The sequence below is a fragment of the Myxine glutinosa genome, chromosome 2 (genome assembly GCF_964187855.1).
Source record: "Myxine glutinosa chromosome 2, kmMyxGlut1.1, whole genome shotgun sequence".
Taxonomy (NCBI): domain Eukaryota; kingdom Metazoa; phylum Chordata; class Myxini; order Myxiniformes; family Myxinidae; genus Myxine; species Myxine glutinosa.
In genome coordinates this window covers 52,281,834-52,304,834 of record NC_136262.1, presented here as the reverse complement: position 1 = coordinate 52,304,834, position 23,001 = coordinate 52,281,834, and the positions used below count along the sequence as shown (strand labels likewise).

The 23,001-nt window shown below is 41.7% G+C and overlaps 1 protein-coding gene across 7 annotated transcripts in view; it reads left to right on the top strand.

Annotated features, from left to right (window-relative positions):
• Positions 1-23,001, top strand: part of LOC137421804 (uncharacterized) — a 342,299-nt gene that overhangs the window by 124,402 nt on the left and 194,896 nt on the right. For 4 of the 7 annotated variants that reach the window (XM_078773279.1, XM_078773277.1, XM_078773278.1 and 1 more), the window contains exons 11-13: positions 2,288-2,372; positions 8,398-8,603; positions 9,725-10,885. In XM_078773279.1, coding sequence (XP_078629405.1) covers positions 2,288-2,372; positions 8,398-8,603; positions 9,725-9,745 — 312 coding nt within the window. In that variant the 3' untranslated portion in view covers positions 9,746-10,885. Of the gene's footprint in view, positions 1-2,287; positions 2,373-8,397; positions 8,604-9,724; positions 10,886-23,001 lie in introns of those variants that run through there. The other 3 variants (XM_078773274.1, XM_078773273.1, XM_078773276.1) reach the window with 2 other exon arrangements.

The following is a 23,001-nucleotide window of genomic DNA, read 5'->3' as shown; positions in this document are numbered from 1 at the left end:
CATATCTTATTCCCCATGGGGAGTAGTTGACAATGAGCCAGGTCGCAATTTTTTCCATAGAGTGGTTTCAGAGATACAGTCGTGGTCAAAAATATTGGCACCCTTGCACTTGTTACAAATAACCCACAATCTTTCTAAAAATAAGTTGAAATTGACAAAAGTATTTGGTCTCCACAACTCATTATTTCACTGTTAATATGACAGAACCTTTGTTTTTTATGCAGAACTGAATATGTCCTTTTAAATCAGAAAATAAAAAGACATGGTATAAACAAAATTATTGATACCCTTGACTTAATATGTGGTATCATAGCCTGTGGTCAAAATAACCGCAGTCAAGGGCTTCCTGTAGCCATGAATGAGCTTCCTACACCTCTCTACTGGCAGTTTGGCCTCTTCTTGTGCAAACTGCTCCAGTTCTCCCAGATTTGAAGGGTGCCGGTCCCAACTGCTATTTTCAGATCTCCCCACAGTTATTCAATGGGATTTAGATCTGGAATCATTGCTGGTCACTTCAGAACAGTCTAGCGTTTTGTCTTGAACCATTCCTGGGTGCTTTTTGAAGTGTGTTTGGGGTCATTGTCCTGCTGCAAGACCTATGACCTTCGATGGAGACACAGCATTCTGAAACTGGGTTGAACTTTGCGCTTCAAAATGCCTTGGTAATCTCCTGATTTCAAGATGCCATGCACACATTCAAAGCACCCAGTGCCAGAGGCAGCACAGCAACCCCAAAACATCACTGAACCTCCTCCATGTTTGACTGTAGGGAAGATGCTATTTTCTTTGAAGGCTTCATTTTATGTTCTGTCAACATAGAGATGATATGCTTCACCAAAAGGCTCTAATTTGGTCTCATCTGTCCACAGGACATTCTCCCAGAAGGATTTTGCTTGTTCAGGTGTGTTTTGACAAACTCAAGTGAGGCTTTCTTTTGTTTCTCTCTCAGTTGTGGGGTCCTTCTGGGTCTCCTACCATAGAACCCCCTTTCATTGAGTTGGTGACGGATGGTGCGAGTTGAGCCACGACTGTATAGTTAGTCATATTTTTGGCCACGACTGTATGGCGGTGCGAAGTCTTTCCAAGATGGCGCTTGTACCACATGACCAATGACGTCATAATTATCATTGAAATATTCTACAGGAGGAAGCCCTACTTTGGTGATATGATGAAAATTTTGTGTCAATCGCACCAAGAATTGCAGAGAAAAAAATTCATGCTGATCGAATCAAGCATTGTACTTGTCGAATTATGACGTCATAATTAAGGTACCGATAACATCCTCATTAACATATCTTATTCCCCATGGGGAGTACTTGACAATGAACAATGTTTCAATTTTTTCCATGGAGCGATTTCGTAGATATAGAGGTGCAACGTTTTTCGATTTTTCCAAGACGGCGCCTGTACCACGTGACCTATGACATCATAATTATCATTAAAAAATTCTCCAGGAAGAGCCGCTCATATTGTGAAAATTTTGTGACCATCGGAATAACATGTGCAGAGGATTTTCTTTTCATACTGATCAGATCAAGCGTTGCACTTGTCGAATTATGATGTCATAATGAAGGCACCGATGACATCATCAACAACATATCATTTCCCATGGGGAGTACTCGACAATAAGGCATGTTTAATTTTTTTCCATTGAGCGCTTTGGGAGATAGAGGTGTAATGTTTTTCCAAGATGGCGTCTGTACCACATGACCTATGACGTCATAATTTTGAACAAAAATTTTCTGGAGGTCGAGGAACTCCTCGAGTAAAGTTTCGTGCCAATGGGACCAACAGTGCCGATAAAAATGGATTTTAAAAATGCAGACATGTATGCACGTACGCACGACATACGAAACCGAATGCTTAACCCTGCTTTTCCCTTCGCGGGCACAGGGTAATAACAAATTTGACTTCACTGTTCCAATAATTATGGAGGGCACTGTATCTACATCACTTTTGCTTACAAGTGGTTTTAGACAGCAACCTCTTCCATGTGAATATCATCTTCAGGATTACTTGTGACAGTGTACAAATTGATTGTGACCACAACTTGTGTGAGTGTGTGTGGATTATTTTGACCATAAAAAGCAATGGAAGCATCGATGAACCAAAACTGATATCAGTCATATATCTGTTTTAATTCAGGTTCTCTACCTTTAGTGATTAATAAGATGAATAAAACACAGTACTGTACTGCAAAGAGCATTGGAATAAATCACTGAAGATAATTTAACAACAATGTTATTGTAATGTATGATTATAATTTTTATTTTTTCTTCCTATATAGATAAATGGTAACCAATCCAAGTCCGACGATTCTGCAAAGTGTTCTGATAAAGGAAAACCTCAAACGACGCCATCCACATCCTCATGTAGGTATCAGGATGATCCTAAATGTGACAAAGTGACATTATGTCTGGTTTTATTTTTTTTGGAGACAAGATCGAGGCTCGTGTAAGAGCTAACATTAATGACGAAAAAAAACAAACGGACATACAAAACATACAACAAAGGGAGCGGGAGACAAGCTGGGGAGAGAGGAGGAAGCACACAAGTACAACATTTGAAAGCATGGACATCAGGAGATCTGTGGGAGGGAGGGGGCTTGGGGGAAGGTGGCATGGGAAGGGGGGGGGGGGAGGGTGGGAGAGGTAAAACAACACATGGACACTGCTTGGACTTACAGGAAAGAAGTCGGTATTTCAGAAAAGTGGATCTGGAGTGAATTAACGGGGGTAGAAAAAATCAAGGTTTTGGATGGGGGAAGATAAGACATGGTGGTGAATAGATGTTTTAAAGCTGGTGCCAACTTGGGATCCTAGGATCCTGGGTTTGAATCCCGGTCGATCGCTGAATTAACGCCAGGGGCGTTTACTCAGCCTGTCATCCCTCCGAGGTTGGCAAATTGAGTACCAGCTCACTGGTAATTCCCTGTGTGTCGCAACAGCACTAATAGGGTTGGTGGCAGGAAGGGCATCCGGCCGTAAAACATTACTTCAAAAAGGGGACCATGGTGCCCAAAAAAGGCCAACCCCCGCCCTGCGGGGAAAAATGGCCTCCAAAGGCTGTTTTTGCACACGTCAATTGAGGCGACGTTCTTTTACAGCCTACCTAGGCAATGTCAACCAGAAACAATGAAACAAAATTATCCAGGTGGAGCAGACAAACGGAAAAAAGTAAAAGCAGAGAAGAAATCACATGAAAGTTTGCAAAAAGTTACTAATATCTTCAAAAGTAAAACTAAGACTGAAGCAGCCACGCCGGCAAGAATCAGCGGTAAAGTTGGGGCTAACAACCAAAATATTTCCACCTTAAGCTAATAACCTCGTTTTTTCATCGTTATAGCGAGAGTATTTTGTTTTCGAGGCCAACACGATGCATTCACATCGACATCGACAACAGACTTTGTCAAATGAATTTCGAGTCACTCCATTCCTTTTATAATATTCATTTGTGTGTGTGTGTGTGTGTGTTTGTGTGTGTGTGTGTGTGTTTCTATGTGTGTGTGTGTGTGTGTGTGTGTGTTTGTGTGTGTGTGTGTGTGTGTGTTTGTGTGTGTGTGTGTGTATATGTAGGAGTTCTCCTAGAGCTCTCTGATGTGGAGTGTGATGCGCCAAAATGATCATGACCTTCGTTGATTTGGCTAATTATCTATAAACAATCTGGAAGAATTCCCACGTTTTAAACACACGCCATGTTAAGCTGCATAGAGCAGCTTAATCGGTCCTTCCACGGCATGGCAATCCTTTTACAAAATAAACAAGAAAGAGCAATCAGAGATTGTAGACCCTTGCCAGGACGTGTTTTGAAGGCTTTTGTGTTAAAACAAATATGGAGGCCGAACCACGTGACCGATGACGTTATCTTTTTTTTTCTCTGCCAATTTATCCCGTGATCCTTTTGACCGAGATGACGCGCAAGAAATTTCAACTCGATCGGATGAAGTTTTGTACTTGTCGAATTATGACGTCATAATGGAGGCACCTATGACATCATCATTAACATGTTATTCCCCATGGAGAGTTCTTTGCAATGAGCCATGTTTCAATTTTTTCTATGCAGCACTTTCGGAGAAATAGAGGTGCAAAGTTTTTCGGTTTTTCCAAGATGGCGCCAGTACCACGTGACATATGACATCATAATTATCATTAAACAGTTCTACAGGAGGAGGTGCATGTCAATCAGACCAATGGTTGCAGAGAAAATCATATTTATTCTGTGCGGACAAACAAACTATAGACAGACAAACCCCTCTTCCCCTCCCACACCCCCACTCATGCTCAAGCAGTAAGCAGGCAGGTATGCTACAAGGCTGTGAAGACCAACGGAAATTGGTCCGGGTCCACTATTCGTGAAGATCGGGTGCTTTATTCTCGTTCAGAGTGGGTTGGGTGGGAATAAGAGGGATGGTAGGGGACCACATCCTTGACTTTTTTCCCCAGAGCCCCGGAATCACTCAGACCGCCCCTGTATAAGATTACAAAGTGATGATAGAAAAATGGCATCGATGATGGCAAAAGGCAGTGTAAGATGAAGAACACGCATATATTTGAGGCTCGCCAGTTTCGTGTTCCCCTCTGAGCACTTCACTGAGGATGGCTGATGCCAGGTTCAAATCCTATGTACTGTGTTAATTTGTCCATTATCGACTAATATCCTTCTGATTTATGTAAAAGTAGTCTTCACCAAATCCAAATTGATTCATTGTTGTCATGCATGCAACCTCTCCACCAAGTTTCGTCAGAATCTGTACACAACTTGTTGAGATGTCTGTCTTCGACAAACATATAGACGAACAGATGGGGGTGAATATTTAACCTTTGGTGGCAAAGGTAAACCTCAATTTTTTCAGACTATACACCTTTTTAGGAATTCAAATACATAATGTCATCTATCTAGTACTAAGTAGGTGGTCACAAGATATACTTCAAAACCCTTATGGTGATGCAGATGAAAAATGCATTTTAAATATACCAAGAAAATTGTACAATTATTCTGAACACTTTATTGTCCACACCTGTGAAGTCTTTAACGATAGGGATAATCCTTTTTTTTTTGGAGAATCACATCCACTGTGTTTGGAATGTTTCAGAAGGAAGGTTTCCATCTTGGGATGAAAGAGTTGATTGATTGTTGGACAAAGTGCATTGAATAGTAAAACAAGAAAAAGAGCAATCAGAGATTGCAAACCCTCGCCAGGATGTATTTTCAGTGGTTTTTAAGGTTTTTATGTAAAAACAAATATGGCGGCCGAACCACGTGACCGATGACGTCATCATTATTTTTTTCGAAACTAATTTATTCCTAGATTATGCTCAAGAAATTATCTTCATCGGATGAAGTTTTGTACTTGTCGAATTATGACGTCATCATGGATGCACCTATGACATCATCATTAACATATTTTATTCCCCATGGAGAGTTCTTTACAATGAGCCATGTCTCAAATTTAACTATTCAGTGCTTTCAGAGATATAGAGGTGCAAAGTTTTTCGGTTTTTCAAAGATGGTGGCCGAACCACGTGAGCAATGACGTAATCATAATTTTTTTTTCTCCACCAGTTTATGTCGACATGGCGCTCAATAAATTTCATCTTGATTGGATGAAGTTTTGTACTTATCGAATTATGACGTCATAATGGATGCACCTATGACATCATCATGAACATATTTTATTCCCCATGGAGAGTTCTTTACAATGAGCCATGTCTCAATTTTTTCTATTCAGCGCTTTCTGAGATGTGGAGGTGCAATTTTTTTTCGAATTTTCAAAGATGGCGGCCGAACCACGTGACATATGACGTCATAATTATAAAAAAAAATTCTACAGGTGGAGTTGCACCTATGGTGAACATTTCCTGTCAATCGGACCAACGGTTGCAGAGAAAATCATATTTATTCTGTGTGGACAAACAGACAAACAGACAAACAAACAAACAAACAGACTCAAATGCAATACCCTCTCCTCTGGCGAGGGTAATTATGTAGAATGAGATTGCATTAATTATTTGTCAATGGAGCAAGCAAAATATGTAGTTGGGGTACAAATTTTTTTGGGACGATCTTCGTATAACCTGAATGATTTTGGCAAAATCAGGGCAAGGAAATGATATTTTAAACCATGACTGACTTTGAAATGAATGGATTTATGAGTCTTTATTGCTTGTTATCTTTTTCTCTCTGCAGATTCTTTGCAGTTTTACACACATCACAACCTAGGCAAAGAACCAGAAACCTTTCTTAAAATGCTGGAAGAGATATTGAAGAAACATTCTTTCTAGTTTATTGAAAATTAATAACAATAGGTAGCGCAATGGTTAAAGGGTCCATTCTGAGTACTAGCGTGACTCGGCACGCTCCGCACGCCTCACCACACGTCATTTCAGAGGTGTAGGCATCTTTGACCATTTCTACTTTCTCAGGGTGTGAGGGATGGTGGGAATGGTGGTTGGGGGTTTGTGGTGGTGAGAATTTATGTGGGGATTAGAGCGGCCAAAATTGGGTCTTCAAGGACTTTTGGGTCTTCAAGGTATTTTGGGTATTCGGGGTCTTTTGGGTCCTCTGGGTCTTTAAGGGTCTTTGTGGTATTTTGTTTCTTTGGAGTCTTTAAGGGTCTTTTGGATCTTTGGGGTCTTTAATGGTCTTCAGGGTGTTTTGGGTCTTCAGGGTGTTTTGGGTCTTCAGGGTGTTTTGGGTCTTCAGGGTGTTTTGGGTCTTCAGGGTGTTTTGGGTCTTAAGGGTGTTTTGGGTCTTCAGGATGTTTTGGGTCTTCAGGATGTTTTGGGTCTTCAGGATGTTTCGGGTGTTTTGGGTCTTCGGGGTGTTTTGGGTCTTCACGGGCTTTTGGGTCTTCAGGGGCTTTTGGGTCTTCAGAGTCTTTTGGTTCCTCTGAGTGTTTAAGGATCTTTGGGGTATTTTGGGTTTTTGGGGTCTTTCAGGTATTTTGTGTGTTTTGGGTCTTCTGGGTATTTTGGGTCCTTTGGGTCTTTAAGGGAGGGTATTTTGGGTATTCAAGGTCTTTAAGGTTCTTTTGGGTTTTCGTGGTATTTTGGATCTTTGCGGTCTTTTAGGGTATTTGGGGTCTTCAGGGGCTTTGGTGGTATTAAGGGTCTTCGGGGACTTAAAGGGTCGTCAAAGGTCTGAGGGGTCTCGGCAGTCTAAATGGTCAAAAGGTATATTCCAACAGTACATAATTAAGAGTTGACGGACTGTATTTTGGGTGGTAATTTTATCTGAAGAAGAAGAAGACTTTTTGGTCACAAATAAACATACAAACATCATCAGATACGTTTGCTCTATTATAATAAGACGTGATGTCGGCGGTTTAAACCTCGGCCGAATCCTACCAAAGAATTTGAAAATGGTACATACTGCTCCCTTGCTTGATGTTCAGCATTTAAAGCGGATATAACACGAACTAAACAATTATTGTACAGGCTTAATGGGTCCCATGGCCTCATCCTTCATTGAAGTTCCTGATAAGGGAATTCATATTTATTATATTTAAAATATGTACTGGATTTCTGGTAAGTTTGAAATTGGTGTTGTACAGGGCTGGAAAATTGGAGGAAAATTATTGATGGAGCACCCTCAAGTGTTCTAAACATTGCAGCTTATAAGTTTCAGATCACCTTAAAAGTGATCACCTTATAAGTTGCAGATCACCTTAAAAGTGATCACCTTATAAGTTGCAGATCACCTTAAAAGTGATCACCTTATAAGTTGCAGATCACCTTAAAAGTGATCACCTTATAAGTTGCAGATCACCTTAAAAGTGATCACCTTATAAGTTGCAGATCACCTTAAAAGTGATCACCTTATAAGTTGCAGATCACCTTAAAAGTGATCATTTTGATGAGTATCTGAAACAGACCCAAATCTCCTTTGCTAATTCAGCTTAGTCGCAAGTGGAGTTTCATCTCAAACACATTGAGGTCATTGACAAAGTCTCGGCATGTGCAAATCCTCACAGTGATATGTTGAGTTTATTCATGATGAAAACTATATTTAAAGGTTAGGTGACATTAATAACCCATTTGTCATGAACAAAGTAAGCCTGGAAGTTGCATTTCTTCTGGTAAACAATATACCCCTGGATCTAGGTGTGCAGCCTCAAGGCTCATTTGACATTGAGTGTTTTTGTTATTTTGAAAAAGTGCAAACCTTTTCCATTGGGAAAGATACTGGTCAGAAAATTGACCTTCTGGCTCCGACCAGCCTCTTTTTATCGAATTGTTGATATGACGTTTGTTTGAACTGTCGTTCATGTTACGCAATGTGCAAAGTTGGACTAAACGAGGGTGTAGGGGATTGGGAGCAGTTCTTTCTCATTTTGAATGTGATGATTTGACCCACATTATTGACTGTTCTTCATTTTATGGCACATTTCACTTGTAGGCACTATCGTGATTACAACAGATGACAATGAGCAGACATCCACCCAGGAGCCATTGCGTGAAAAGAACATCGGTAATGACAAAGGCCGATTAGTGATTCATTACTGTTTATCTGAATCAGGCCAAACCAAAATCAATGAGGCTGTGAAAACCGTGGCTGAAGAAATCTTGCAACAATATAAACGTTCACAGGCTGATCATAAGAGTGTAAGTAGTTACTTTGTTCAGAGATGATCCACTTTTGCTGTTGTAAGTTGATTTTATGTGACTCGTTGATGTGGGAATGCCGAAACATTACCAGATGTTTGTGAAGATTTCACTCGTTGTAATTCAGGTGATTACGATGAGGATTACATGTATTCTTGTGAGTATGTTTATTGGAAATGGTACAAAACACATCTAATGTCCTAAAACGGTTTTCCAAATGTAGTTTCTACACAAAAACACAACTAAATGGAAGTTTTTGTGTTCTCCTGCGAGTTATTAGAAAGTTCAAGTTGATGATGTAATTATAACATGCAAGTTCCAGAGACATGATGCTAACCCTATGGCTAGATTACTGGGGAGGTTGGCAGGTTTTCAGAACAGGTGGTGATTAATTATAATGAGCGGGGTGATAACTTTCTAGCTCGTAATGTTGGTACTGCCTTGGTCTGTGTCTGGAAGCTTTAAAAGACAACAATAAAAATGTCATGGGGTGAACAAACATCGTAGTTGAAATGAAATTGAAAAAGCTGCTTGAAAGAATATTTGCAGTGACAGAGTGAGAGACCTTGACAACCCAGTTCCACATGACACGACCCTTTTTGAACCTCCAGAGAATATTCTTACATTGGATTCGCACATGTCCAGGATTAATTCTGAGCCAAGCTTATGGGCCAAAGTTACTCTCCGGTGGGGTGTGGGAGTAACAACAGAGACGAACCCAGAGATTACATGGCAGGAAGTGATTATGGAGATTTTTTAGAGGTTGCAGGTGAAACATGACAAATGGCAGAAATGGAGATTCTTCAAAAAAGCAACGGAAGCTGGGTACATGACAGTTTAATTGTTCATCATTTTATATACATTTGACCTCAACTATAACATTATTATTGTATAATATGTGTGTCGGCAAACTCAAAACAGCTTCCCACAAAAATGATGGAAGGAAAAACAATTCCTGCAAAATAAATAAATGGGAAATGTGATGATTGTTGAAGTGAAAACCCCCATTCCACAAGGTTAATGCTCAATAGGCATGTTCAGATGTTTTGTTTTTGTTTCCCTGATCGAGTAGCTGTTGGTATATCTCCAGTATCAAGTCTAAAATAGTTTTTTTTTTCCAGGCTTCTACAGAAGAAAGTTAGAAGTTTCGAATGCTGCTTCGGCTTCTCCTGTCACGGATTATGTGAGATAACAGGAATTATGTGAGGGTGAAATTTATGAACTGACTTCAACAATGAATTATTATATAAGAACCAATCTAGCCTTAGACCTGGAACTTGTTTCCACCAGAACCTTTCTATCATCAAACCTGACTTTGCAGACTGGAACCAGGAATGTCTGTTTCGCATAACAATAATTCTGTACAATGCATGTCAGTGTATGTCAATGAACATTCAGTACCTGGTGCACAAGGAAGTGACTCGTTATTCTTCTCCTCAACCCCAAAACAACCCTTCGTTCACGAATCACCTCCCGTAACTCTTAATCCCTCATCACCGATGCAATCACCTTTTGATCCTTCATTCCTGATCTGACTGAGCCCCTTCAAACTTTCAGCCAGCTCAACAATAGTTACAATTCCCCTTTCCACCATCATAACACTCTTCCACAGAGGAAGTGTTGATGTGGGAAACATCGGCTTTACTTCGCATCCATTGCATGGCGATTACCACACCTTTATCAACACTTAGTCGATAAACCTTCAATTGGAATTGTCCACCCACACTAACTCACACTGGCCTTGATAAAGTCGAGTAATATTGCATTGTCTAAGTTTTATTAAGTGTTTTATTAAGTGTCGAAAAGATAACCTTCTCCAAACTTCCAGCAATTAAGATTTTCATTCTTTCTCTCCAAATGAGTTGATAGTTGAATGACCAAAAAGGTTCCTCTTTCTCCTCCTCCACCTCCTGATTCCAGGTGACCCCATACCATTAGCAACTGGGACAATTTGTGGTGGTTTATTTCGAAGGGACAATTCTCAAACTTATTTGTAACATTTTTGAACTTTATGCATTTGCAGAAATACTAAATCCCTTGATTTCTTTTTCACTAAATCTACAGGTCTGCATGTTTGAAAGATAGACTGCTTTTTGGTACTTGCTATAAACCATTACAAATGATTTCTTAAAGATAAACATTGCACCTTTCAGTTGAGTTTATGGGAAAGTTCGAGATTTTTACATTGGGATTTGGTATTTGCACATAAATGGGGAATTTACGGTATTGTACTCTGCACGTGGGCAATAAAGGGACTGGCAGAGATACCTGCCCACTGACAATGTTGCATCTTCTTCTTCATAATTATACTGGAATTTGTTTGCTGCATTGCCTCTCCATTAAACAACATTGTGGTGAAGAGCTTCTCAACAAACTCAGTAATCTGCGGGATATTTGCCAGCATTGCTGCATTTTTCCAGTGGAGTGTTTCAATAACAATGCGGATCGGGAAACACATTTGTGACGGCCATTGGCATTGTTGGCAAGAGGAAAATGAACTTGTTCCTCACTAGGATGGGACAAGAAACATGGACGTTATTTAATAAACCTTGTTTAGTATGAGACATGTTATCGAAAGATGTACGATCAGGACTGGATTCACAATGGCTCCAATGTCATTTTGGTGCCAGGCCCATAATCAGAAGGGCCTTAATGACAAAGATAGATTTTTTTTGTTTACACATTTCGATACGTTTAGATAAAGAATATGTGTGGAATTTAACGTCACTATTTAAAATATATATTATTTAAATGGGAAAACTATCATTTCCTGACGTGTGACATCACAACAGTTAATGGCGTACATTCCAATTTCGAGTGTGTCCAATCAAAACGGGCATGACCATGAGGGTTTAATGGAACAATTAAAGGTAATTCTTGGGCGGTTAATACTGAAACAAGAGTAAAAGGAATGGATGACCAGGCTGGATGCGGGACTGGCGGAAACAAAGGAGGAGAAGGGCTAAGTGCGTGGGGCAGGCTGGCATGGAGGAAACTAGAATGGCACTCTGTGGACAGAATACCTGTGCCACTGTGCCAGGCTGAACAGTTTGTTCTGTATCCCACTGATAGGCCGGATTCGGACCTGAACCAAAATCGAATCAGCTTGTTCTTATCACCTCACCAACTCGTCTGCCAAGTTTAGTCATAACTCGTCCATAACTTTTTTTAATATCATGTTAAATATAGCGCTTTTCGCCCGAACTCAATCGTCAGGAATCTATTGAAAATTAAATAATTATCGTATCGGAATCCACATTCAGATCTTCAACAAAATCGAATCTATTAGTCCTTGTCACACACACAATCTGTCCACCAAGTTTCGGTCGAATCCGTCCACAACTTTGAGATATCCTGCTACGTATCGTTTTTGGCCCTATCTCCCAATGGTGAAGAATCATTTTTTAAATTCTAGTAGCCGGATCCGAATCCGGATCTTCATCAAAAGCTAATCACTTCATCCTTGTCACTGACACTACCTCTCTGCCAAATTCCGTCCAAATCCATCCACCACTTTTTGAGATTTCCTGCTATTTATCGTTTTTGGCCCTATCTCCCAATGGTGAAGCATCATTTTAAAAATTCTATTAACCGAATCCAGATCCTCACCAAAATCTAATCACTTCGTCCTTGTCACATACACTACCTCTCTGCCAAATTCCGTCCGAATCCATCCACAACTTTTTGAGATATCTTGTTCACAAACAAACAAAGGAACAGACAGGGGTGAAAACATATAACCTCCATCCACCTCCGGTGTTAAAAATGTATACGGGATGGACAGACGTAAAGGCAGACATAAAGGCTGTATGAGTAATAACATGTGGGCTGGACTGGCGGAGCCAAGGGATGGCAGACATGACTTTGTGGAAGATTTGACATGTGTATCGGTGAAGCATCGGGGATGTGGCATGCGTGCAGGACACACTGCACATGATAACGACCATTCAGGCCAGGGGTAAAGCAGAAGGGGTACCGGATAACCCACTATTAAGGTAAAAAAAACCATGGTATCTAGAGAGTAAAAATAAAAGCAAACCATAGCAGGAGACTGAGTTGACAGATGGATTGTTTATAGAGCCGGAACGCGAGAGTTTGGTATTTAAAACGTAGCCCTAAAAGACTTATTCAACTGGGCCAGGAAATTAAAAGGGGAATTAGATCAGGCTTTGGCAGCAGAGGTTGAGGTTCGTGATTCGAGCAGGACAACTTTTGTGATTCGTGAAGATTGAGAACTTTTGTGCTTGGCGCGCGTGTGATGACGGAGATGACACAAAATGGTGCGAGATTCGGAGGGATACAAGGCGATACAACAAACAGGCTTATGGGATATATGGACATAATGACTTCAAAAGGCGAATAAAAAAGGCACCAAACCAACAACAATTATGTATATTTCAACGAGACATGCAGTCGTGGCCAAAAATATTGGCACCCTTGCACTTTTTTCAAGTAACTCACAATTTTCTCTAAAAAATAAGTTGAAATTGACAAAAGTATTTGTCCTCCACAATTCTTTATTTCCCTGTTAATATTACAGAATCTTTGTTTTTGATTCAGAACTGAATAGAATGTATCCTTTTAAATCAGAAAATAAAAAGAAATGGCATTGACAAAATTATTGACACCCTCGACTTAATATTTGGTATCACAGCCTTTGGACAAAATAACTGCAGTCAAGGGCGTTGTATAGCCATGAATGAGCTTTCTACACCTCTCTACTGGCAGTTGGGCCCACTCTTCTTGTGCAAACTGCTCCAGTTCTCCCAGATTTGAAGGGTGCCGGTCCCAACTGCTGTTTTCAGATCTCCTCACAGGTGATCAATGGGATTTAGATGTGGACTCATTGCTGGCCACTTCAGAACAGTCCAGCGTTTTGTCTTGAACCATTCCTGGGTGCTTTCTGAAGTGTTTGGGGTCATTGTCCTCCTGCAAAACCCATGACCTTCGACGGAGACCCGGCTTTCTGTCACTGGGTTGAACATTGCACTCCAAAATGCCTTGGTAATCTCCTGATTTCATGATGCCATGCACACATTCAATGCATCCAGTTCCAGAGGCAGCACAGCAATGCCAAAACATCACTGAACCTCCTCCATGTTTGACTGTAGGGAAGGTGTTCTTTTCTTTGAAGGCTTCATATTGTTTTCTATAAACATAGAGATGATGTGCCTTTCCAAAAAGCTCTAACTTGGTCTCATCTGTCTACATCACATTCTCCCAGAAGGATTTTGGCATGTTCAGGTGTGTTTTGGAAACTCCAGTCGGGCTTTCTTATGTCTCCCTCACAGCAGTGGGGTCATCCTGGGTCTCCTACCATAGAACCCCCTTTCATTGAGTTGGCGACGGATGGTGCGATTTGAAACTGCTGTACCTTGTGTCTGAACATCAGCTTGAATGTGTTTGGCAGTTGATTGAGGTGCTTTCTCCACCATTCAAACAATCCTTCGCTGCAATCTTCGATCAAGTTTTCTCTTGCGACCACGTCCAGGGAGGTTAGCTACAGTGCCATGGGCCTTAAACTTCCTGATAACATTGCGTACAGTGTACACAGGCACATCAAGGTCTCTGGAGATGGACTTGTAGCCTTGAGATTGTCCATGCTTGGCTACAAACTTGTGTCTGACCTCCTCAGACAATTCTCTGGTTTTCTTTATTTTCTCCATGCTCATTGCGGTACACACAGTGACACAAAACAGCAGAATGACTCCTTTTCTCCATTCAAACTGGTTGAATGAGTGATTTTTATATTTAAAGCTCCTGCAACTCACCACAGGTGAGTTCAATTCCGAAAGTAAACGAGAATCACCTGCTTGAAATCTAATTATTTCTTACAACTTCAAGGAGGTGCCAATAATATTGTCTGGGCCATTTTAGTATTTCTGTGAGGAATAAGATTTAGTAATTTTTAAACCTTTTTTTGTTTTGTTCCACTGCAAACGAAAGAAATCCATATGTGGATATCAAAATATTTATTAATTTGAACAATTTCCTGGAAGAAATGGTGCATTATTTGAAAAAAGTGCAAGGGTGCCAATATTTTTGGCCACGAGTGAATAACAGCAAAGATTGTCTCAAGAAAAAATTTATCTATAACTGGAAATATCGATCTGTCTGTGTCTGTATGTTACATATACACTTACACATCTGGATGGATTTGGACCAAATTTGGTACACAGGTAAAATGTTGTACCTCCAGGTTTATGCATGTTTCCGGTTCCTTCGGCCTCAAGGAAAATGATGGGGTATACTTTTTACGCAATTGCTGTTGGTTTGAATAGTACCACCTTTGGTGAAGTTGAGTGCTACAGGATGGATTGAATTTCCCTGGCCAGCTGCCTGACTGTCACGTTCTATGGTTATTCTTGCCACCACAATGATCACTGAATTAACGCCAGGGGGGTTGACTCAGCCTGTCATCCTTCCGAGGTCGGCAAATTGAGTACCAGCTTGCTGGGATGAATGATCCCGGTGTGTACCCCGGTTTAGAATAGGTACACCGTATCCCTGCGCATCGTAAGAGGCGACTAAGGGTTGGCGTCAGGACGGGCATCCGGCCATAAAAACATTGCCTCAAACAGGGAACCATGATTGTCATGGGGCCCGCAAGGCCAACCCCCGCTCTAGCGGGGAAAATGGCCTTAAAACAATCATTCATATATTCATTCAACATGATGATGGACCAAGGGTAAGCTTTTCTTCACTTATTCAAATGGTGTCAATCGATTGTTGATGAATCATCAAGTTTGGTGTGAAGGGATTTTTGACATTGACAAGACAAAGTGCAACAAAGTTGATATTTAAGAATACTTGTCACAATCTCAAATAATAATGCACATTACATGAAAGTGTCATCAATCAGACCAAAGAGTCTCCTCTGTGTCGCGATCTACTGCAGTGTTCCCATTGGGCGTGGTGGTATTTATCTGTGATATTTGAGGTAAATAATTATATTTACCTCACCCATATCAATGGAAAAGGAGGAGAAATACAAATGATAATGATTTATCGGTTTTACCTTTCGTCGTTGATGTTCCCATTAATTGATTTGAAATGGCTTGAGTGGTTGAAAGCATCCATATGGAGGTTCCCTCACTGTGGCAACTCTTAATTTGATCTTGTGAGATCACTGCTGTGTCCGGGAAGTGATGTTCTGAAGCAGGCAGGACATGTATATGTGTTTAATCTTTTTGTTTTTGTTTACGATATACTTATATATCCTTGTGTTAGTGTATTTGTTCTGAATAAGCATGACGATGTGAACAACGACATACGAGGATGTGAAGGATTGATCAAAATTCAAACAAATCGGTGAAGGTGTTCAGTAGGTACAATCGCACAGCAGCGCTTGGATGCAAACTACAGCCGCTCTACATTTATGCAAGTTGTGTTAAACACACTCCATAGCTGTTACAATTGTGCAAACGCTCCTGTTACAATTTGATCAATTGAGAGGATCCACACACATGACTGAGCACACACATGACTCTGAGCACACACATGACTCTGAGCACACACATGACTCTAAGCACCCCAGTATGAATACAGTCTACCGAAAATACACATGGAAGATGATCTGTTACGTCAGATCCTATCAATGACGTACTCTGCACAACATCAATTGATTCAGTGATTAAGTGAAGTACTGCAACCAGTTCTTCTGACTGCGCTTTCACCACTCAATCAATTCATCAAAAACAACGCGTGAATTGGAGCTAGACAGTGACGTCAGGACTGTGGTGTCTGCACATGTCAGGCCTAGTCACAAACCTTCCACTCAACGAAGACATCGATATCTGTGCAGAATCACGATACCATAGCAATCTCCAACCGCCGTTATTTCCTGAATTTGGCTTTGTGGAACGCATGAACATAGCAATGTGTGGAGTTAAGTTCAGCTTTGATGACAACATGCAAGCACAATTGGACGATGTTGTGATAGGAACCTCCCTCGGTCTGGCACTTGCTAACTTCTTCATCAATATCCGCAAGAAGCGTGCCTTTCAAAGTTTATGCACCAACGTCATACTTCGTGTGTGTTTTTATGAACACAATGTTTGCGATTTACTTTTTTTTTGTTTGATTTGTTGCCGTGCAACTAGTTCCTTGCACATCTCGACGCACCCCATCCTGCATTCAAATTCACCTTTGAGATGGAGCAGCTGCACACAGCCTTTTCTGGATATGTAAGTCAAGACTTCTGAGGATAGATCTTTGACTACCACATAATGGGGGTCGAGGCCCTGTGGTCTCAAAGCAGACTAGTTTACCCCTCCAGCCCTTGTTCTGTGAAGAGACAACTTTCCATATTTGTCTTGTTTCAATCCAAGGGGTGGTTATTCTGCTTTTGTTTTCTTTGTGTAGCCCCCACCTCGAGTGGCCCTGTAGGCTTTGTGGTGGGAAATATCACATAAAAATAAAATCCACCAAAAGACTGGAAGAGTCCCACACATGGTGAGACTCTTAGTCCCACTCGTTACAGGATTGCCCTCAGCAACACTCTGATGAATAGAGATTTGGCCATCTGTTCATCTTACAATTTGCTGCAGAAATTGAGCATGTCAAAGCCATTCTGTACACTGAGCAAGTCATCATTGGGTGTGTATCATTCTTAATTGTCAATTGGTCGAAGGTCATTCCAGGCCGTGAGCTGAGTTGTTCTATTGTTCAATTCCGTTATGACCTTGTGTGAATAAGTGCATTTCATTTTTTGTAAATTATCTCAGGTGTAACCAATCACCTTTGAAATAACACACCAACTTGATTGGCCTCCACTGTGTTCAATTGTAGTGATTCTGATTATTTCTAAATAAAATCAGCTGTTCCTGTATGTTTCCCCTGCATTTGCTAGTGCATTGCACAGCAAAGACTTAACCATGAGCACCCAGGAGCTTTCAAAAGACCTCTAGGATAAAGTTTTGGAAACGCACAGATCAGGGGATGGGTATAAAATATTTCAAAGGCATTTGAATATCCCTTGGAGGACAGTCAAAACAATCATGAAGAAGTGGAAGGCATATTTTACCACTTTTTAATAGTATACAATTTTGCATTTTTACTTAATTTTCTGAAATTTGTTGAATTATTTTTCACTAGCGGGGTCACCCGTGGGAATCCCACGGGCATGGATGTGTGTGACATTTCGACATATTGAGTTAGATGCTGCACATTCATTTTTACAAAATGGTTACTGGCAAGTCATCAGATCCAGAAATGGTGTGATGAACACAATTTATTTATTTCACATAAGATGTGACCCCTCACTCCTCTCCACCTGACACTCTCCTCTCTCCACCTGACACTCTCCTCTCTCCACCTAGCACTCCTCTCCTCTCCAATCCCTCACATTCCTCTCATCTCCAATCCCTCACCTCTCCAATCCCTCACACTCCTCTCCTCTCCAATCCCTCACACGCCTCTCCAATCGCGCCTCACACTCCTCTCCAATCGCGCCTCACACTCCCCTCCAATCACTCCTCTCCAATCGCGCCTCACACTCCTCTCCAATCGCTCCTCACACTCCTCTCCAATCGCGCCTCACACTCCTCTCCAATCGCGCCTCACACTCCTCTCCAATCGCGCCTCACACTCTTCTCCAATCGTGCCTCACACACCTCTCCAATCGCGCCTCACACGCCTCTCCAATCGTGCCTCACACTCCTCTCCAATCGTGCCTCACACTCCTCTCCAATTGTGCCTCACACTCCTCTCCAATCGTGCCTCACACTCCCCTCCAATCACTCCTCACTCGCTTCTCCAATCGCTCCTCACTCGCCTCTCCAATCGCTCCTCACTCGCCTCTCCAATCGCTCCTCACTCGCCTCTCCAATCGGCTTTCCCTCTCTCGTTTCTCTCGTTTTTCTCCCGTCTCGTTCTTTTTCTTGCTCCAAATCGGCCCGTCTCACCCGTCGGCCCGTCGGAATCGGAAATCGGCCCGTCTTGCTTTCGTGCTTGCGCGTAAATAAATTGTGTTCATTACACCATTTCTGGATCTGATGACTTGCCAGTAACCATTTTGTAAAAATGAATGTGCAGCATCTAACTCAATATGTCGATATGTCACACACATCCATGCCCGTGGGATTCCCAAGGGTGACCCCGCAAGTTTGCATTGACGTTCGTCGATGGACTCGTTCGCCCGTCTCATTCGTTTTCTTGCTGCATCCTGTTCCAGTCTGCGTTCTTCATCGATCGTCTCATTCATTTTGGAAATAGAAGTTTCCACGCAGCGCATGAATTGTCACGATCCTCAAGAGGAATTTGTCTCGTAATCATCAAATGATAAATGGCAAGTAAATTATATTGTGGAAAATTAAAGATTTCAAATAAACCTATTTAAAGTGTATGCGCACATAACTAATTTAAAAAACGAAGAAATATCTCTCGGTAATTTCCTGAAACATATTTTACTTCCGGCTAATAATGTTGAATGAAATAAAAACGAAGAAATATATGTCGGCATCATTGTTGACGTTTTTGTGACGACTGTCATCAAACGAAAAAGTAATATATCTTAACGGAAAAGCAAAAGCGAATTTTAAATATGTATCGACACGTTGCCGTCGGTGTCATGTTGGGCGGTGTATGATACACCATGACGCGATTTTAAAAAATATATCTCTGCATTTTCCCACGTGTGTGGAATGTTCTCAATTATTGCTGACACCGAGTCCAAAACCATCGATAAAAATGAAATCATATGGTGAGTTAGATTGGAGATAAAGGCGTGAGAGAGACTCAATGGCCTTGAAGTTATATTACAGGCCCTTGAGAATTCATTTTGTTCTATAAACGGCAACTTTCATCGGATTTTCTTCCCGTTTTTTTTCAACCGAGTCTAAAACTATGTTAGCGACTGTGAAAAATGAAATGATATATCGAATTTGATTTGAAATAAAACTGGGAGAGAGAGCAAGACACCACGGGCCTACAAAACAGGCCTCAAAGCTATGCGAGTTAATAAAATGGTGGATATTTGTTTATATGAAGCGAAGGCTCTCCCAGAATGGGTGGAGCGATGGGTGGAGCTACTCTGCAAACCGAGTAAGCCACACCCCGGACAGACGCCCAACAGACAGACAGACAGACAGACAGACAGAATCATCTACGGCTATTATAATATAGATAGGGAAGTTGTGGGTTACAATGTGTAAATAAAGGTGGAAAAAGTCTAGTTTAATGCAATTTAATTCCAGGCTATGAGGCAACAAAAGGTGAAAAATTTGAAAGGCGGTGTCGACTTTCTATGGACACTGTATATACAGGATATATCTCCCTTCCCTCTCCTCTCCCCTCACCCTACACCCCTCGCCTTCCCCCTTCCACCTTCCTCTCCCTTCCTTGGAATTTGCCCGGGCAACGCCGGTTACTTAAGCTAGTAGGATATAAGATGGAAGAGTAAACCACCAAAATAATTTGTATGATTACTAACATATAACTAAGTTCAGAGCACTCTGATTTTTAAAGTTATCATTATTTCTGATGTGGGCCATGACCTTTTTGACATATACTCAAATGAGCCTTGAGGTGCAATAGGTTGAGAACCCCTGACCTATATATTGTATCATGTGCAACAATATATACCTAGATATCATATAGTGTGCCCCATGTAGCCATACATTAAGATGGGGACCACAACATTGCATTCAGCAAGTCTCAAACATCAGACAACAACTTCCGTGGTGGGTAAACGTGAAATTTTCTCCTGTGTGAAACTCCTTCACTTTGTGGTTTGAAAGAAGGGCCTGATCGGAAGTTGGCCCTTTTGACCCCTTTCACAATTAAATATCCCATGTGGAACTGCCCCATTGAATTCAGCAGTTCTGAAATATCAGGGGAACAACTGCTGTGTGTGGTGAGTAAAACATGTGAAATTTTGTCCCGTGTTGAAACTCTGGTGTTTGAGGTTCAAAGAAGGGCCTGATTGTGAATTGGCCCTTTTAACCCCTTTTGCAATGGAATATCGTGTGTGGCACTGCACCGTCGAATTCAGCAGGACTGAAACTTGAGAAATTTCCCAATTACACTTATGCCCCAGATTGTTCCGACGGAGGTCCATTTCTCGCCACATTTTGAGCGATCAACTCACGGAGTATTATACTCCGATCTGAGAACTGCATTGTCCACCAAAAGCTGCCTTGGAGATGTAAAATCTCTCGAAAATTAACAGCTGGTTAAGCAAGTGGTCTCGCGCTGCTATCACGCAGTCATAACATAAGTGGTATTTACCACTCACAAAATTATCCAGCCTATCCAGAAAGATGTACAGCTGACCACACCTGTAAGGTATCTCGACAGACTACGATCGATTGTAGCACACGTTTATTGACTCTCCAGATACAGGCCCGATTCACTCCAACGCCATCCGAGCTGGGCCGTAACTTCCGGAAAAACGGAAATAAACCCTCGGTCACGGTGTAGGGATACAACGGTGTAGGGATACAACGGTGAATATTTGCAGCTTCATACATGACATCCTCCCCTTTAAGTCCAAAATTACCAAGAGCAATACGTGCTGGACTTCCAAAATTGACATTTCAAAAGCAACATTTCCAAAACATGTGAAAATATGTGTGCAAACGATTATGAGAATAATGAAAATACGTGAAAATAGAATATGTGTCAACGTGAAAATAGAACATGTGTCACCGTGAAAATAGAACGTGTCACCGTGAAAATATAATGTGTGTCATCGTGAAAATAGAACATGTGTCATCGTGAAAATAGAACATGTGTCAACGTGAAAATAGAACATGTGTCAACGTGAAAATAGAACATGTCAACGTGAAAATAGAACATGTGTCAACGTGAAAATAGAACATGTCAATGTGAAAATAGAACATGTGTCACCGTGAAAATAGAATGTGTCACCGTGAAAATATAATGTGTGTCATCGTGAAAATAGAACATGTGTCAACGTGAAAATAGAACATGTGTCACCGTGAAAATAGAACGTGTCACCGTGAAAATAGAATGTGTGTCATCGTGAAAATAGAACATGTGTCAACGTGAAAATAGAACATGTGTCAATGTGAAAATTGAACATGTGTCAACGTGAAAATAGAACATGTCAACGTGAAAATAGAACATGTGTCAACGTGAAAATAGAACATATGTCAACGTGAAAATAGAGCATGTTCAAAGATTCAACGGGTCGGGTGCTTTTCTCTCACGCATTGAGCGTCGTACCAGTGGATACAGAGTCCGAGGTGATCCCTTTGGGCTCCACGAAGGGGGTATCATTCGCAGAGGTTTTCGGGGCATCCAAGCTGGCTGGAGCGGCCACGACGATCTCCGGCAGTGGCGGGTCGAACTGTTGTTCTGACTGTGACGAAGCTGCAGGCTCTATCGACTCACAGTGACGGTAGGTTATGTGGTCCTGATGTCGACGAATTTCACGGCCGTCCTGCAGGCGAATCACGCAGGACAGTGGACCTGGCTTCTCGATGATGTCCACCGGTAGCCACGTCGCACCTGCACCAAAATTTCGGGCAAACACTGGATCTCCAATGTTGATACAGCGACTGTTGGACGACTTATCGTGCACCAGCTTTTGATTAAGCTGGCTCTGATAAACATTTGATGATATGTCTGGTTTGAGATTGTCAACTGTCGATCTCAAGTGTCGTTTCATCAATAACTCAGACGGAGCTCCACCGGTTGTTGATTGTGGCGTGATGCGGTATTTGAACAGGAGATGAGACAGCTTTGTTTCCAGGGTTCCCTCCTGAAGTTTCTATAATCCGGATTTGATGATTCCCACGGATCGTTCGGCCAAGCCATTTGAAGCCTGGTGATGTGGGCTGACAAACTTATGTTTGATGCCGTTCCGACGTGTGAACTCGGCAAACTCGGAACTGGAAAAACACGAACCGTTATCACTCACGATCATCTTTGGCAGACCATGAGTGGCGAAACAGCGTCTGAGTCTTTCGATGACAATGGCTGACGTAGTACCACGCGTCACATAGGCATCAATCCATTTTGTGTGCGCGTCCATAATTATTAGAATCATGCTGCCGTTGATAGGCCCGGCATAATCGAGATGTAGGCGATGCCACGGTTCGCTGGGCCATTCCCAGGGATGCAGTGGCGCTTTCGCAGGTGTATTCCGGGTGCTCTGACAGGGGTAACAATGTCGAACATGATGTCCGATATCAGCATCAAGATTCGGCCACCACACATAGTTTCTGGCGAGTGACTTCATCTTCACAATCCCGGGGTGACAGTCATGGATTTCATCCCCACAGATCCTGGAACCCTGGAACGCAGATTTTCTGGGATCACGACACGACATCCCCAGAGTAGGCAACCATTTTCCACGCTGAGTTCGTTTTTACGTGCTTTAAAAGCCGCAAAAGCTGGGTCACCCTCAGGTAGCAAATGCCATCCAAGCTGT